The 13,359-nt window shown below is 41.1% G+C and overlaps 1 protein-coding gene across 2 annotated transcripts; it reads right to left on the bottom strand.

Annotated features, from left to right (window-relative positions):
• On the bottom strand, nucleotides 1–13,324 carry CLDN12 (claudin 12). Of its 2 annotated transcripts, none has more exons than XM_032798143.2 (3): nucleotides 12,812–13,324; nucleotides 8,263–8,330; nucleotides 1–3,744 (listed from the first exon to the last, which is right to left on the bottom strand). In XM_032798143.2, exon 3 carries the CDS (start codon nucleotides 3,720–3,722, stop codon nucleotides 2,985–2,987), a length of 738 nt encoding a protein of 245 aa, XP_032654034.1. In that variant the 5' UTR covers nucleotides 3,723–3,744; nucleotides 8,263–8,330; nucleotides 12,812–13,324; the 3' UTR covers nucleotides 1–2,984. The 2 variants fall into 2 exon arrangements, with proteins under 2 accessions (XP_032654034.1, XP_032654033.1); XM_032798142.2 differs by lacking the exon at nucleotides 12,812–13,324 and adding an exon at nucleotides 10,824–11,123.
• Nucleotides 13,325–13,359: the final 35 nt, after the last annotated feature.

Here is a 13,359-nt window from a genome sequence, read left to right as displayed (position 1 = left end):
TGTATGTAAACACATTTTATTAAAAATACATATTTTATGTTTTACATATAAAGAACCCCCACCAAAATTAAACATTACTGAAAGTCAGACTGGAATTCTACTTGGAAAAATACAAGATTTTCATAAAGAAAAGAGAGAGACAGCACAGCACTCAAAATCATTTTCACCTGGGACATATTTTGCAACTCATATTAATACTCCTTAGTAGATAACCGAGCAGTGCATTTATGAACTATATACAATGCAACATAATATCTTCAACAGAGATAGCCTGAATTGAAACCCAGAAACTTTGGGATCCACAAGCATCACAGCTCAGGCCCATCTCAGAGTTTTAGAAAGGTACAATTTTCAGAGCAAAGGTTTTATCAGCTTAACAGCAATTTATGCTAATAAGGCCTTTAGTGCAGAAAATCAAAGTCAAAATGCAAAACAGCTGCCAAAAAAACAGAAACTCCACCAATTTAAAAAGATAACTATATGGAACACAACACCAGATGCATTTACTTTCAATTGAAAATCCTCTTTACAGAATAAGAGCCGAGAGTCTTATAAGGTGCTGAGCATGTAGAGAAGCCGGGCACCTTGAATTCCTTGTCAAGTCAATGGGAGTTGCAGGCACTGAGCATCGCTCCAGAGCGCTCGGCACCTTGCAGGTTCAGGCTCTAAAGGCAGAAGAGACACTGGTCATGGCTCAGGAATGTTTAATGGCAAACTCAAATAATTCAGAATAAGGCCTGGGGGTGAGCCTCCAGCCAGTCTTTCCTTTGCTTTAGTGACCCAGACTAAGCAGGTCGCAACATGCACAGCAGAAACAAATATTACAATTATCTGTAGCAGGACAATGAAAATGACCATAAAGCAGACTTCCATTCTGAAAAATAACTGTATAGGAATGGCCCCACAGAGTTCATGTGTATTATGAAGGCATATAGAATGTGCTCTGGTTGGAAGTAAGACCATATCTTTTCTAACTCCCTGCTCTTCAAACTTAGTCTGGGCTCTAAACAAGGCTGAGGCGTTCCTTCTCAACACACTAACAACAGAAAAAAAGAACCTGGGAGGACATCAGTTGCCCTGCGGAATTTTTATTACTAGTGCTAACACATGGAGAAGGAAAAGATCCCAGCTTGACTCTTAGATCCCACGTTATGTTTACAAGGCAAGGAATTAGAAACAATTTTTCTTCCATTTTTAAATTGCGAACGGAGAAAATTTGCTATAGAGTTAATGACACACAAATACACAAACTCCACAGTACCACTAACACAAAGTCACTTTTCAGACACGAAAAGATTTGAACATATCAGAAACATAGTGAGTCAGAAATGTCTGTACTGAGAATATTACACTTCAGTGTAAGGCCAGGATTTTCAGATGTGACCAGTAATTTTCAGTGCCTAACCTAAGAAACCTTGATTTTTCAGAGGGTGTGCACTAGCACTTTATGAAAAATTAGGGTCCTTTAATGTGTCTCAAATTTGGGGTTTACAATCACTTAAACTTCAAAAAATCTTAGCTTATATGTGTACTTATGAAGCTTACAGATTACTAGGGACCTCATTTTAGAGGGATGGAAACTTCTCTTTAAAGGGAGCCTAGAAAGCAAGTTGGGTCTAAAACACAATTGAATAGGGAGAGATATTGAAGCCAAGGGTTGGAAAGGTGAAATCCTTATCTGTAAATAAGATATAGCCTGAAAATCCTGACAACCACCACTTAAAAAAAAACAACAACTTGCCATTAATATCACCTTTGAAAATACATAAGCCTGTTTTCATTAATATATACATAAGACATCCAGAATGATGAATCTTTCCCCATGTGGTTACAATCTGCTTCCCAGAGAGGCATGTTGATAGCCTGTTTATAATACAGCAAACAGTGTTCAATAGTCTGTAAAACTGTTCAAGGTTTATGCAATACATTTGAAATCTGGAGGACATTCTGCTCCAGAACAGAATAATGCTAAGCAGTTTTCAATTTAGGCTTGTACTACTTGATGACGATGCCCCTTAAAATACAATATTCAAGTTTTAAACCAAAATATTTGAATTATAAGTGGTATTTTTAAATAAATCATAAAATGGAAAAATCTGATGAGATTCATAATTTATCAAAATCCACTGAATGGAATGAAAATGCACTGAAGAAGAGCAGAGGGAAAATCCCAACCTCTGAGATTTAGCCTAGGGGCCATTGCAATAGGACTGAGAACTATTAATTGGACTGTTTTTTTTTTTTTTATATCTCTGATTTTTACTTTGAGATTAAAGGGTAATTTGATACTAATGCTGCATTTGAAGTTCACAGGCAGAAGGGTTTGTTTATGCCCCGTGGAAAACAAAGAACATTGTAACAAGACTTAATTAGTTTGTCCAATACTGTTTTCAGAGATCACATCCCAAAATACATGCAAGGCTTTTTAGCTCATTTCCTACTCATTCTCCTGCTCCAACTGGCAGATCATATTTTTCCAGAGTGTGCCATCCTGCAATGGGAACCGCACCCCACAAAAAGCCCCATTGTCTTTAGTAGGGCAATGCATGGTGGAATGGGTCTACCTATATGGTTCTTATTGCAGGATTGGGACCTAGGAATAGCTCATCAAATCAGTAAAGTTATTCAAAACACCTTTGGTTTGAATAAGCAGGAGGGGGAGTGAATGTGCCAGAAGGTCTCTGTAAAAATTATTTTTGATTAATAGCATGTCATTACAGCATTAGCAGCAGTCAATATTTTCTAGGAGTAAATTCAAAGAAGAGAGCGGTCAGAATACATTAAAAAGTAAGAGACTTAAAAATATTATGGACCCAATTCTCTATGGTCTTCAACCTTGTACAGTCTGATTTGGGAATATATTACATCCACTTTGCACAAGTGTAAATGATTAAACATGGGCCAAGCAGCAGAGAATCAGGCCTTCAATTTCCAGGGTTTGAGCCAGGATAAACATTTGGCTTTTGAAACATGTTTTGTTTTCTTTAAGAGGTGTGTGTTACAACAGGAATGTCAATTTCAATAGCAGAGAGACGAGATCGTGCAGAATAGGGCTGGGAGGCATAGCTGTGCCTGCTTGAGGCATGGGAATAGAGAGGCTGCCAGAATGGGGACGGTAAGGTTTTGCATGCACAATACCACAGAAATAACAGAACTGAAGTGAAAAACAGGCCTCCTGCACTGGCAATGGTAATATATACTGAAACATCAAAGGTAAAAACTGGCTCATATTTTTTGTTCAGGTAGTTGTTATAAAAAATTACCCAGATTGATGGTGTGAGACAAATGGCACATGCAAGTAGAAACAACAGACCAGCCACAAGGTGGCAGCCTGGACTATTTACAAGACATTTAGCAAGTTTGATGTTTGGTACACTTGACACAAAGGCCGTGTTACACATGCCGATCAAACACAGCAGCAGAGCCGAGACAGTAGTTAGCATACTACAGGGGAGCGCAAATTGGAGAACCCGTAAATCCAGCTGATCGACTGCCGTGTACCACTCTGTGTCATATATCACACAGTCTCTGCTTCCATCAAAGCGCGCACACTTAATCCAGAGTCCAGTGTAAACTGTCAAATTCTTTTCATTTTTGTTGAATGTGTGCAGCCTCATCAGTCTCCAGTTCGGAAGTAAAACTGCAGCAAAAAGTCCTGCTACCGAGGCTGTTCCACTGAGGAAGGCCAGTACTGTCACTGCATGAACATCTCGGCAGCCCATGTTGGCCCACAGAAAATACTCCCTGTGATGAAAAAAAGAGATTGGTGCAGAAGGGAAGAGTCTTAAAAGGAACGCTTTAACATAGCAGAAGAGCAAACCTCAGGACCTTCTTCTCCAAAGCCATGCACCATGTGGAATCGTTTACACTAGTGTAAAATGAGTGCAAAGTGAGTGTAAAACACTGCCATTTGGATTCAGTAGCTTTTTACACACACTTTGCGCAGGCTTAAGCATTGACACAAAGTGCAAAGCAATAGAGATTCAGCCTTTGATAAATTACTGTCAGTAACTGTCAAGCATTAAGAACAAACGATTAACAGCCCCACCTATCAGCGCCTCCCCTCCCCCCCAATCAGCTGTTCCATGGCATGCAGAAGGGCGAGGAGTGAGGGCACAGCAGGCTCAGGGGAGGGTGTGGGAAGGGGTGGAGTGGGGACAGGGCTTGTGGCAGAGCCAGGGGTTGAGCAGTCAGCACCCCCCAGCATACTGGAAAGTTGGCGCCTGTAGCTCCAGCCCCGGAGTTGGCGCCTATACAAGGAGCCGCATATTAATTTCTGAAGAGCCACATGTGGCTCTGGAGCCACAGGTTGGCCACCCCTGATCTAAACTTACCTTTTTTAAAAAGTGAGGTTTTGCGCGCACACACACACACAATATAGAATTACTTGAGGCAGATACAAACAGATTAACCAGATGCAAAAAAAGTGAGTCTTTTGTCTGGTATTTTTGTTTTATAGTGAAGTACAACAAAAGCAATTAGAGTTGCTTGTTAAAAAGTTGTATGTCACTTCTTTCTGTACTGAACTCCAAGCACACAAGGTCCTAGAGCCTGGGCTCCAGGCTGTGCCCAGAAGTCTACACAGCACTGAAACAGCCCCGCAGCACGAGCCCTGCATGCCTGAATCAGCTGGCACAGGCCAGCCACGGGTGTCTAGTTGTTGTGTAGACATATCCTCACTTACTACAAAGGCACCATTTATACACTACACATCTAGTTGAGGCTAGGCCACACCCTTGTCATCTTACTCAGAGGAGCACTCTGATGGGAGTTAATGGAACTACCCCATGAGTAAAACAGCCCAAAGGTGCCCCTTTCTCTGTACCACAGTTTATTTAACATACATCTCAATCTAAATGTTTCGAACCACACCAGTACATATGAAAGGCCAAGAAATAATAGATAAATTTAAGCCTCTAAATTTGAGAGGTAACATTTGATCTTGTATTAAAGCTAAAATTGTGTCTTGCGGCTTAGACACTAATGGAAAAACAGACAGGCTCGAGAAGGGCATATCTGTCAGGCAGCTGTGATAAGACACAAGTCCCCTGGTGGGAGGGCATTCTCAGCGGTGGGCCCACTGGCTATGGAACTCCCTGCCAGAAGAGATGAGAACAAACTCAAGATTTATCACTTTCAGAGGTCAACTGCTAACTCACTTTGTTCACAGATCTCTTTGCAATAACAGAAACTATAAAAGCAGTTAAGGGCCTTGGGAAGCAGGGAAAGAAAACATATGAGGACAGAGAGGTCAGGTCACCTCTCAGCAACCTCAAATACCTGAGGATCCAAGTGAAACATACAGGTATCTAGTTTTTCCATAGAATACTGGTAGATGTAGTTATGCCAGTGACTCTGTGCCCACTTCTAGTTAGGGTTGGGCCAGCATGGATAACTCTGTCTGCTGTACCTGACACATGGACAGAGGACATCAGTCTCTAGTCTGTCTTTAGACCATATGACAAGATCTACTTATATTGGCTGGCCTATTACTGTTTGAGTGCCTCCTCTGTTTTTTTTGCACACCAGCTATCCCTTTCTACCTAACTGTATCTACCTCCTACACCAGTGGGGCCTTACAGCAGCTTAGACACACGTGTCTGGCTTGTGCCTGCTGACTCAGGCGCGGGCTATGGGGCCATTTCACTGCCATGTAGACTTCTGGGCTCAGTCTGGTGCCCAGGCTCTAGGACCCTGTGAGGTGGGAGTTCAGTTCAGAGAGAACTGACATTTTTGTGGTACGGTTTTCCAGGTGGTTATTGGATTTGTCTTGCTCCAGACTTGCTTTAATAGTGTATGGTTGTGTACTTGGGCTGGGTTTCTTCTAGACTCATTTTATATCGTAGTTGTACATGGTGATTACATGCTTTCTGCGTGCACTTTAAATATTTGTATTTGATAAGTGCATATCCAAATCCAAAGGAAGTCAGAGACAAGGAACAAAGAGAGAGCGCGGATATCTGGTCCTATTGTGAGCTCACGAAGGAGAAACAAAGACTTTGTAGGGTTTATTTGGATAGCTGGGTATATTTTTCTAACTGCAAAAAAAGAGCTGGCATTGTGAGGGAATGGTATAGCCATACAATCCAGCACAGTACAGTGCTCCTTCTCTCCTCTCCAGACTCATAAACCATCACTTCAGCCAATCCAGTATGTTTAAATGAAGAGAGAGGATTTGCTAGGCTGTCAACACTTGGGATTAGTGGAAATGCAGATGGTAAACAGGATACAAGTGCTATAAGATGAAGCAGATAGTTCTGAAATTATGTTTTAACATCATTTTCCTGGTGTGTGAGAATTAGGAATAGACAAATGGTATCAAGATTCCTGAGAAATGTTTTGAGAAACAGCTAACAACCTCTTTGAAGGATACGTGCTTCATATGCTACTTTAGTATAAATTGCAGCTACTTGTGGACATTACAGAGAACACACCTTCTGTAGTAAACCACCTCTTATACATTCATGTTTCTATTCATATGCTAATGATGATGTTAAAGGAAACAACGGCACAATAGTTATTTCCAAATCTGTTGTGGCCATGATGACACAACACACAAACAGTAAAGGTTCTGTAAGGACCTATTTTGCCTGTAAACCAGCAATCAGATACTATGGTGATGGATGCTACATGCTATGGGGATGGACTCTAGGAAAAGCCATCAGCTAGACTAGATAGATGTCACGGGTGACAAAACACCTTTCCTATTGTTATTGCAGGTGGTGGAAAAAGGGAACAGGGGAGTTTGGCAGCTGAAGGAGGGGCTAGACAGGGAATAGGTTCAGAAACATGGGATATTATGGCATCAGAGATAAGTGACTAACTGGCTGTCCATGTCATCATGGTAGTGGTGTAGGGAGAGAAGTACTTGTAAACTCTCCCCCAATTACCCCACGGCCATCCACTGATATATCCTTCAGGCCTCCCTGCCTAATCCTCATTGTAAAACCTTCCCTACATAGGAGTTGATCCAGCTCCCACTGAAATCAATGGAAAACTTCGAATGACTTCAGTGGGAGCTAGGACAGGCCCTTAGAGATTAACACAGGGAGCAGCTTCACCTGGGCTGGGTCCTAGCACTGCCTAGTTTGACACATAGTGGAGTCTGAGGCTCTCCAAATGCCAGAGAACAGAGAGCACTGAGCAGTATCCTCACTGTCCACTGCAGCAGAAAAGACACAGACTGACCAGTCTTTTGGATGAGATGTAAAACTGAAGACCTGACCATTTGTTGTAATTTAGACTCCCCCACCATATGTGCAAGGTTGTTAGCTAAAATATGCTGACCAATCTTTCAATTTAGGTAACTACACTTTAGCTTCTTGTGATTTCAACTGAATAAAGTACTTTTCCTCCCACCTTCCTATTCTAAGTTCTAGCGTTGCTGTGCACTGCTAAACATGAGCTTTGGGTTCCATGGAGCTATATAAGTTCTCTTTACTGAATGGGCACCGAGTGTCAACTGTCCTCTCCAACTCTATGAGTGGTTCCTCCTGTACTGTGTCCAGAAGCTGAAACTTGCCATTCTCTTCTTCAGAGTCTTATTCTGCATTCCTCACAACAGCATCTGAGCATCTATCAGCAATACAATGTGCAACATGACTAGCATCTGTCATATGCTTCAGTTCTGCAGTTAGGGAGAGGCCTCCAGGAATCTCAATCTGCAACTTCTTATGAACGCTCCACAACTTATTCAAAAGCCTTAACACAGGAAAAAAAAATCTAGAATAAAAATGATTTTATTCTTCACATGTTCAAATCTTCGGGCAGGACAAATACTAGTGACAACTCTCAGAGAATTTACTGTCACAGAGTGACCTACCCAAGCTTTCCTCAGCTGAATTACTCACAGCCCCTTCTTGCTTTCCAACAATAGGGAAGTGAAACGGGAAGAAATATGGTCTTGTGTTTAGAATAGGCACAGAAATCGAGGGACCTGGGTTCACATACATCAATATGCACTTCATTATGCAAATAACGGCAGGGAAAGGAGTGCACATATTGTGTAGACATTGAATCTTTTCCCTCTTCATGGAGGGAAGGTCAAACCACTCTGAGATAAGGCAATAGCACTTTTATTTCTCTGGTTATTAAAGACTTCACTTCTCTCCACCACTTTGTGGGGTCAGGCAGTTAACTCTAATCACACAGACAGTGGCAATTTGCCCTAAGTAGCAAATATTGTTAGGCAGGATGTGGCTTCAATTGCTAATATTGCTCAGAGGTGAACTGCTTGCATAAGGACAGACAATACACACTCACCAAAAGGTGTATTCAAATAAGGAGAAACCACGGCAACTCTTGGGAGCAGAAAAGATGTGCTCTTGAATCTAGGAAAGAGAACATTGAGGAAAATGTCAATTGCATGTTTTCTTTTATGTAATTCCAGCTGCAGCATTAAAACAGAAATTCTGAAATGGCTGCAAGCAGGGAAGAGCCAACCCTTCCCCAACACACGGCTTAGAATGCAAGCCACCTTCCTGGGAGTTACCTTTATTGTTAACTTAAATAAAACAACGGAACATTACACTCAGCCTAAGCTTTCCCCAGTCCTAGAGTTTTTCCCTACAGGATCACCTATACCTCTGCCCCTTCTGTGTGCCAAGGATATTTAATCCCCCTCCTGACATCAGGGTACCTCAGCAGAAGAGACCTGTGTTGCTGGGGAAGTTTCCAGACTCTGTTATGGAGATATTCAGATCCCTGAATCTACATTCCAAGTTGTTATTTCAGCTTTTGATTACCAATTTTGAATTTAGTCACTGAGGACAATAGAAATCTTAAAGACGACACACAACTTTGTCATACTTGTGGGGATTTCTCCCTCCTCCAAACCATGGAATTTCTCTGGGTGAAAGGGCATAAACTAGGTGTGAAGAGGAAGAACTGATTTTTTAGGAGAGCAGGTAGAATGTATTGGCTAGTGTGTAGGTGGTACTACTGTCTTCAACTCTAAAGGTTCTCCAACTTTTTCATTCCACAGACCACAATGGAAAAGAAAGATCCTCTCATGGACTTTCCTTACCCCCATCCTCAGTGCCCTGCTCCCCCAATTTCTTGGTTCTCAGAAGAGCTTTGCTGACCAGTGTTTAGAACAGAGGTGGGCAAACTACGGCCTGTGAGCCATACCAGTGGCTCAGCCCCGCTCTGGCCGGGGCACTGGGTTGGGGGCCGGACCAGGTGTACATGATTCTCTGTCAGGGGATGAACTATGTCAAATACGCAACAGTCCCTTACTTCATTATAGACAGCCTGTGGGCACAAGTGGGTACAACACTACTAACAGTTACAGAACATTCTGCTTTACCCTAAATGGTAGAGACTTCTCTTCCTGGAGTTGAAGATCTGGAGTTCTAGCCTCACTAGTCAATATGCAGGCTAGGCAGCACCTGTGTGCAACAATGGGGCGCAATTGGTGGACCTGAACAGCTATGCACCCTAGCTGCTTAAGAGCTAGTTTTAAATTGTGTGGAAGAGGAATGTGAAATGTATTAGCTAGAGTGTATGTGTAGTACTGCATCCTAGTAGATGGAATGTTAGATCTGCTAAAGTGTGGGATCAAAGGCATCCTTTATATCTGACACACAGAAGCTATAAGCCTTAATACCACTACATATAACAGAGATTCTCTCTTAGCTCATATTTTAAAGAGATTTTGGAACAGAACATCCTCAGTAGAGCTGATTAAGCAATGGATAAAATTATTCATTCAGTGCTTATATTTAGTGAAGAAAGCATTAATCAGTACATTACTTGGTAAGCTTTCAAGGTGGGTGAACGTTTAAAATAAAAATAAAAAAATTAATGTATTTTTAGCATTTTTCAATGACTATATAACCCATTCTATTCCCAAGTCCTAGGTCAGTATTCATTCACCCAGGAAGTCTGCATGTTCTTAGAGGGTAAAATAAATTATGCCTATGCAGCCACAGAATTGCTACAAGAGGAAAAGATACAACTACACAGCCCCAACTTTGCAAAAGCCTATAAACAAGTCACATCTAGAGAAGCCTAATATAACACAGATCACAGATTTATAGATAGAGGCCTCAGATTAGTGGGTTTCAGGAATATTCTACACTACAACAACATTTTCAAAAGATTGTGTCAAGTGTAATTATGGTAATTGATCCAAAAAGTGCATTGAGTTATGGTTAAAAATACAGCAAGCACACTAATTCACTAACCCAGAGACCTTTCAGTGAATGCTAGAATATATTACAGTAAGGATATTTAACAATCACAGATACAGTCTCATTTACCAAAACAATTTATTCTACAAACTGAAAGTCAACAAAAGTGAGAAACCTAGAATCTTGTATTATAGCAATACTGGAGAGCCCAGGCTAAAGCTGAGCATATTTCAGAGTATACAAACAGCAAAAGCAAGTGCCTCTTGTGACTAATGAAAAGATGAAGGAACTGTTGTTAAACAGCCTAGGACCAATCCCTGCGAATGGCAGCACTGCGTGGGTTAGAATGTGAATCAGGGACATAATTATCATCAAAACAACTTCAGGCTGGTGATTCACCCCTCCCCCAACACCGCATTTTCATTACATTTGGATATGATCACCCAGTAATAACGAAAGAGCCCAGTTCTCTCAGGAAATCTAGGCAACTGAGCTCCCATTTCATGCTATAAAAGTATAAATAAAACTGGATCATCATTACAATTCCGCTTCTCTAGCACCTGCAGATATGCAGCCATGGTTTTTCGTTAGCTGTAAACACTGAAATCCACCCGATTGTGAACACAAAAGGCAAAAAACCCCATTATGGGTAAATGGCTGTAAAGCAAGAACATTACTAATCACACATACCCCCTTCCCACGCACGCGACTCGTTATTTGCAAATACTAAGGAGCGGTTGGCATTGCTGTTATTCCTTTTCTCAGCCTTTCAGGAAGTCGTGGCCTTTCCCAGAAATGCTCAAAGGCTTCTGGGATTGTAGTCCTGCTTCTCCCCGAAGTACAATTTATCCTGATTTCCAAAACTACAACTCCCAGGATTCCCTCTAGGAATTATTTCCAGTCCAACATCCTTCAAAATCTGCTGCTACAGCGTTTTCCAGCCATGCCACTGTGGTGTAACGTGATCAAGCCCTGTAGCCAAACACCATCTTTTGCTAATAGGTAAGAGAGCACGGAGACACATACACACACAAAAATGGAACTACATTTGTAAACAAAAAAGTTATACAAATAACTCTAAATGCTTCTCAGAGGTCTTTTTCAGCATCACCAATCCCCAACAGAAAAAATCATGTTAGGTCTCCAAAAATTATGTGATTGGCTTAAAAATCATTACATGTAAAAATAATAAATTTGGGTTTTTTTTATTTTGCTTGTGCCTGAGGTCCAAAAGACCAAGTTTTCAAGCATTCCACCACAACCACAAGGCTAGAAATTTACAAAAAGAAAAGAAAAACCTGAGATTCTCATATAATCCCATAACCCCAGAAACCGCTGCTTAAGAAACAACCAACCATATCCACAACAAACATCACAAAACTCATAGTAAAATCATGGGAATTGTCAGCACTGCTTTTCCCAAGAAGTTTACAGTGCTTGTCTTCTAGGAATTGTATAATACCTGTCTCTTTTCATCACTAGATTTCAAAGCATTTTACAAAGTAAAGTAAGTATCATTATCCTGATTTATAGACGGAGAAGCAGAGGCAAGGCAAGCTGAAGTTACATGCTCAATGTCATCCAGCAGGCCAGTGGCTTTTTATGGAATAGGTCCAATAAGGGCTCTGTGAGTCATTTGTAGTCCACCTAAGTTTGCATGGGGCAGATCCAGTAAATATAAAAGATCACTACATGCTGGAGATCTGATGGGAGAAGAAATGCAGAAGGAAGCGAGCAAGGTGGTGCCTTGGTTTTATTTAGCTTGCCTTGTGTAGGCTGAAAATCTCCTTTCCCCTTCATGTTTCAGAGAGTAGTTTATTTTTTCAGGTGAATAAAAACACCATGACTTTATCGATATTTGACATTAGGGAATAAAAGAAAAACCAAGGGAAGGTTATGCTGTTGGACTGTTTTCAAATTCCTCTGACATGAGACAAGGATTGAATTGGGGTGGGTTAAGAAGGCTTTGATCCTCTAATACATTAGCCTGCTATATCTCAGGCCTGTCTACACTTAAAATTCTGGTCAACATAGTTATGTTGCTCAGGGGTGTGAAAAATACATTGAGCAATGTAGCTATTTCAAACTAACTTCCAGTGTAGACGCAACTAGATCAAGGGTAGAATGCTTCCATCAACTTGGCTACCATTGCTTGGAGAGATGGCGTTCCTCCACTGACAGAAAACCCCTTCAGTCACCATAAGCTGCCTCTACACCACGGGTTATGCCAGCCTAGCTACAGCACTGTAGCCCTGCCAGTGTAGCCATACCCTCGGTATCCCTTCTCCTGAGCATGCTATCCAAAGGTCTCTTCCCTTCTTTGGTTTCCGCCTTCTTCAGGCTGAAAGGGAAAATGATGGGCTGATCACACTTGCAGGGGAATCCACCACTTCCCATGCTTCTGGCTGGAGAGGCTGGTTGAAGTCTTGACACGTAAACTGAGAAATGAGTTACAGCTTCTGCTTCAACTTCTCATAGCAGTTAGCACTTAAACTTTAAATGAATCCAATTGTCTGTAAAAGTAACATCCAAACTAGCATCAAAATGAAGAGATACAAAAACCCCCGTAAGATCTTTATTTGAAAATGTCAATTAAAACCCAGAGAAGATAAATTCTTTTACCATAACATCCATTGTTTTATTGAACCCATTAAGGAAGGGTGTTAACCTTCACTTACAATGAGAGATTCCCATAAATGCTGCTGTTAGTTGAATTACATAGGTCATCAAATGTCCAATTTTTAGTCATGCTTCTTGCAGCTCCTTCTTCCCCAGTGATTAAAAAAGCAGTTGGATTTGTGTGCGTGTTAAAGGTCTCAGTCACATCCCAATGTACATCACAAATAAGGTCTAAATGGTTCACCAGAATATGGCTTTGAGCAGTCATCATTCACACCCTTGTGTGGGTCCCAGGCAGTCATGTCTGAACAAGCTACAAGGTCTGTTTGTAAAACAATATTCTTCACCCTGCAGTGAAATAAATGCAACAGTGAGTCTGTGCTGCAGCGTTCAGCTCCCATGGAAAACACTGATTTAGCCCAATAATGAGGAAATGCAATTAGTGAAGTATTAAAAGTTCATCAGTATAAACGATAAAAGAATTGGATAACAATCAGCAAATTATGGCTTCCTTCCTCGTAATTGCTTTTAAATTTCTAGAGGATTTTACTAATATATAAAAATATTAAGTCTGATGAATCCAGTATTAATTTTGCCTTTGGAAACA

Source organism: Chelonoidis abingdonii, chromosome 2 (assembly GCF_003597395.2).
Source record: "Chelonoidis abingdonii isolate Lonesome George chromosome 2, CheloAbing_2.0, whole genome shotgun sequence".
NCBI classification, from domain to species: Eukaryota; Metazoa; Chordata; order Testudines; family Testudinidae; genus Chelonoidis; species Chelonoidis abingdonii.
The sequence above is the reverse complement of the archived record's forward strand: the minus strand, read 5'-3'. Positions and strand labels throughout refer to the sequence as shown.

Excerpts from the sequence above, each read along its gene's own strand:
- CLDN12 (XM_032798143.2), bottom strand. The coding sequence starts at position 3,722 with ATGGGCTGCCGAGATGTTCATGCAGTGACAGTACTGGCCTTCCTCAGT.